The sequence below is a fragment of the mitochondrial genome of Carica papaya (assembly GCF_054855325.1).
Source record: "Carica papaya mitochondrion, complete genome".
In the NCBI taxonomy this organism is placed as follows: Eukaryota; Viridiplantae; Streptophyta; class Magnoliopsida; order Brassicales; family Caricaceae; genus Carica; species Carica papaya.
Genome location: NC_012116.1, coordinates 226487 through 231214, shown reverse-complemented (window position 1 = coordinate 231214; position 4728 = coordinate 226487). Strand labels below are relative to the sequence as shown.

Here is a 4728-nt window from a genome sequence, read left to right as displayed (position 1 = left end):
TCATCTTTCACCATATGGATTACCTGGATGGAGGTTCTTTCCCGCAAGTGCCTTCGGTCTCCCTTTAGCTCTGGTGGGCGTGGTTCTGTAGTTCTTCTAGCCTTCCTTCAAGTCGTAGCCTTAGCTTATCGATGGGTCTTGCATTAGATACATACAGCATTTTCTTTGACTCATGCCTTGGAGAAGAACGTTCTTTGTTTGAGTTTGAAGCCCTTATCTTTCGGGAGAGCCACCTGGGCGAGACCTTCTCTTTTCTTTTTTTATATGGTATGTTGAATCACTTGTGAAGTCGACTTCACTTGACCGTGTCTGCTTCAACTTCACCCTAGACTCGTGTCGTGTAGTGTAGTGTAGCAAGACTAAGAAGTGGTCGAGTGAATTTATGAACGAGCAACTATTAGAAGCAATACCTTTTTCTTTTTTGATTCTTCCTCCACTCACCTCCATGGGCGAATGGAGTCAAATACACTCTTTCTTGGCTAGTTTAGTCTACTCCATTATAGGTCATTCGTAAGGGCTCCGTAAAGTTCTATTTTTGGGCGTAACGTTGTGGTTGTTCCATCGACTGACCGAGAAAAACGAGTTCCAGAGGCATCTTCCATTCATATCGATTTGGGTTTTTCCGCACCATATTTTGATCTGCCTCTTCTTCGATCCGGAATTCCCAGCAAATCCTTTACTCCTCGAATACAATGGGATTTCACACCTGGCGAATCTTTCACTCTACCTCCTCTTATTAATACCATAGAATGTTCCTGCGAATTATGACCTTCGCCCGGAATGTGAGCAAATATATCATGTCGATTGCTCAACCGTACTTTGGCTATCTTACGTGGAGCTGAATTAGGTTTTTTCGGTGTTCTCGTTGAAACACGCGGGCGTACTCCTTGCTTCTGGGGACATTGATCCGAAGCTCGAGTACGGTCCGTGCGCCGTTTTTCTTTTCTACCATGACGAATCAATTGATTTAATGTAGGCATCGCTCTTTCCTTTGTCCTTCTCCCCTATTTGAGCCCTATCACTAGTGATTACTCCCGATCCGAAGCACCCCTTTTCCATTCATAGAGAAATCCAATCGTCAAAATGAATAAAAAGGCCATCATGGACCAAAATCCAAACGGATCAATCTTGTTGGGAGGTACTGCCCAAGGAAAGAAAAAGGTGACTTCCGGATCAGGGATAATAAATAAAATGGAAACAAGATAAAATCGTATATCGAAACGACTTCTGGCATCACCGGAAGGATCGAAACCACATTCGTAGGCCGACAATTTATCTGGATAGGTCGAACTATTGGAAGATAATGGAAAAGGAAGACCGAGTAGGATCAAAGAAACTAGCGGACTAATCACTAAATAGATAAAAATAGGTGAAAATTCTGACATCACCGCAGCCCACTTGGTTTTCTCGCTCTGCTCCCCCCCAAAAAAAGATTGAGAGACTGATTCTGACTCATCCAATGATGGAAGACGGAAATCGCTGGTTAGGATGGTCCAACCAAGAAAGGCATGGGAGTCTTTGGGCATTGCTGGGGCTACTAAGTCAAGCTTGGGTCGAGTTAAGTAAAGACTGACTACCTCCCTCACTGCACACTTTCTATATATCTGTCCCCATTATGGGCTGCATGCTATCTCCGATAGAGCAATGGGAGGTTACAATTCCGAAGGAACTCTGACTTCTTTTTAGAATCAATCTTTATACATAGGAACTTTCAATGTACTGGGCCGTTACTTATATAAAAAGAACAGCTTTGATTTTCGTGCTTGCTTGTTTAATATAGTCAATCTTTTGTTCAATCTTTTGCTTTCCCGGAACACTAACGAAGTGACTTAAAAATGATTCTATAATAAATAGAAGAGAACAGCATATTTGGTGAAGCAAAGAGCAGTTCGGTCAAAAGTCTCTACCACACACTCAATCCAATGAGCAAGCACATAAGCAAGACGAATCTCTTTCTCTTTCTGTAACAAATTTAGCAATCAGGGCTAAAGCACATACAAAAAGAGAGGTGCAAGAGACAGATGTAATATATATATATAATACTAATACTTACTTACCAAGATCTACCAGCGGTATTTGATTGAAAGAGTATGGTACGAATGACTTTCTTTAATTAACCCTATCTTAATAAGAAAAGAAAATACATAGTCACTTTTCACTTTAATCAATCAACTTCCTTGAATGCAATCCTTCCCCCATTTTTAAAACGAACGAAAGAAAGAAAAACGGGAAGCGCCATGGGTTTAATGCGAGCGGGAAGATCCATCTCAGACAGAGCAGACGGGGAAAGAGATATTGAATGAAAGGTGCGCCAGCAGATATGTATTTATAACATAACAACCAACAGCGGTGAGCCGACCTATGTGCATCTTTTATCCATGAATTCTTTACTGTAGTCACATCCTCATAAAGAGTTCTATCCGATAGGCTAATTGCAGTCTTTTAGGTGACAGCGGAGCTCTTCCGTGGGGAAGAACCTAACCATATAGAAGACTTGCACCCTAGCTATTCTATGTGACCCTCCTTCAGCCCCCTATCTCCCTCTTTAGGGATCAAAAATCATCTTTGTCCCTGGTAACTAAGAGGAAAGCTTCTGAGAATATAGGTTTTGAGGTGGCATCAATACCAGAGAAGAGAGTGGGAATCCCCTCTTATGTCATTTCCCTCCTTCCGAGAATAACTATTTCGGTGGGGAAGACTCCTGCCTTCCGGCAGTAAGGTTTGTTTAGTTTTTGTTTAGGCTGCTAAAGACTGACTTGCCCCAACAGCCGTAGCTAAAGGCTTAAGCCATTGTGGAGTACCCAGATTCTTCAACCCCGACCTCAAGAGAATCCGGGGAAAGCTCCATATCAAAAGAAGCTTGACCGGTAGCGGTAGGGAGAGAGAAGTTTGGGATATCTTCTGAGTTTGGGGCTAAGGCCTGTAGCTATCGGAGTTGAACTCTTCTCTTCACCGGAATTTGAATCTACTTCACTAGATGGAACAAAGAGAAAATCTTCCTAAGCCTAAACTTGCCGTGGAAGGTTTGGAACCCTACTTTCTTTAATTTAATACCGGGGCATATCTTTCTCGGAAAGCAGTAAACGAGGGAACGGAACTCGCTTTCGACTTAGAGGAAAGAGAGAATATTGACTTCGGAAAGCAGGCGCATAGAGGCGAGTCAAGGGAAAAGCTGTCAGCTAGACTAAAGAGGAAGGAGACTAACAACCAGATCGACTAAAGGCGTTGGCTTACAGCGAAACTAGGGCTGAAAGGATCGGAGTTGAAAACTGTTTGACTGACTAGATCGACTAAAAGGTTTCAAGTAAGGGAGCCAGAGAAAGAGCGGATCTTGTTGCATCGGATCTAAAGGATCGGAACTCTTCTGCTGCAGCAGAAGAGTTCGCAGAAGAAGCTGCGTTGGATGCTTCCTCAACAAGGAGCTAAACCTTCTTTCTTTGCAAGGGGATCTCCCCTTTCTGCCAGATCTTTAGCAAGAAGGAGAAGAGGGGAAAGGTTCACTATAGGACTAGGACGAGGGGGGTAACAGAATAGCACAGAAGCAAAAGAGAAAGGAGTGGAATGAATCTGAGAAAAGGAACGAATCCGAGTTCGAAGATGCGACTAGGAACTCAAAGTCGAGGTTCGAAGAAGATGCTCACAGGATTGGCAATGAAGCTCAGTCTGAGTCTGATTCTTCTGAGTGAAGAACTCCCATAAAGAGTTCCTTTCTTAACTATTGAAATTGCGTTAAGTAAGAGAAGCTAAGGCGAGGGGCATAAAGTAGTAGCTAGAGTAGGAGTTCAGTCTTGGAGTTCAGAGTTGGAGATGAAAGTTTTTGTAAGATGTCAATTTCAGTAGATGAAGTTGCAAGGGAATCTTCTTCAAGCAGAGGTGCGGAGATACTCGACTAAGCAGTCGTTTCCCTCGACAGAAACCTCTTTCATCACAGTCTTGTAGGAGAACTCGACTAAGCAAAACAGTTGCAGAGTTTCATTCAAAGAGCTGACGTTGCGGTTCTCTTTCGACTTCAGGTTGCAGGAGAGTATGGGAGCTGGCTATACTAATAAGTAGTTTAGGGAGAACTCGCCCAAAGGTTCATTCCTTCCCTACCCTATTTTATAGGTGTGTTGACAAAGGAAGGGTGTAACCCAACAAAACAAGGAAGGGGCACATTGCTAGAAGGACACATTGCCACTCTTACCATTACTGAAAGCAAGGTTAGCGTCCTACCTTCTTCTTTGTTTCCGTTCTTTTCTCCCCAGCTAAGCTAATTGAATACCAGCTTCTGAGTGGAAAAGAGAAGAGCTGCAAGATCAGCTGCAAGACCAGATACCAGAGAATCAACCAAAACTGGGGAATCAACAGAAGAAGCAGAAGAAAGAAGCTCGACCAGGGGTTTCAAACTAAACTGATTGAATAGAAGTTATGAGGGCTTTCCCACCTCAACAGGAAGAGAATGAGGTAGCTCAGCATGACGCTCAGTAGCAGCGAGAGAGGAGGCATTGGCTCTACTAAAGGAGAAGCTCAGTCATACACCCCCTCTCTTCGATCTATCTTCCGGTTAAGGTAAGGAAAGCGGGGAATCTACTAAACGAATAAGTGCAGGATTTAAGGCTTATATTCACTTCTTTAAAGCATCAAGTAAGTCAACTTTCTTTTCTTTGCAAGGCAATCTTCTGACCTTACAGTCCTTCGAGTCCGGTTATCCGTCTTCTTAAGTTGAAGTCCTTTGCTGTAGTTCCTGTA

General features: G+C 43.2%; 2 protein-coding genes across 2 annotated transcripts, besides 2 other annotated features; both read right to left on the bottom strand.

The window, feature by feature from the left end:
- Positions 1-602: 602 nt before the first annotated feature.
- Positions 603-980, bottom strand: rps12 (ribosomal protein S12). Its single transcript has one exon. The coding sequence runs from the start codon at positions 978-980 to the stop codon at positions 603-605; it is 378 nt and encodes a 125-aa protein (YP_002608203.1).
- A 48-nt stretch (positions 981-1028) lies between these two features.
- nad3 (NADH dehydrogenase subunit 3) lies at positions 1029-1385 on the bottom strand. Its single transcript has one exon. The coding sequence runs from the start codon at positions 1383-1385 to the stop codon at positions 1029-1031; it is 357 nt and encodes a 118-aa protein (YP_002608202.2).
- A 24-nt stretch (positions 1386-1409) lies between these two features.
- Positions 1410-4728: part of a direct repeat that runs on past the window's edge.
- Positions 1465-1609: an inverted repeat.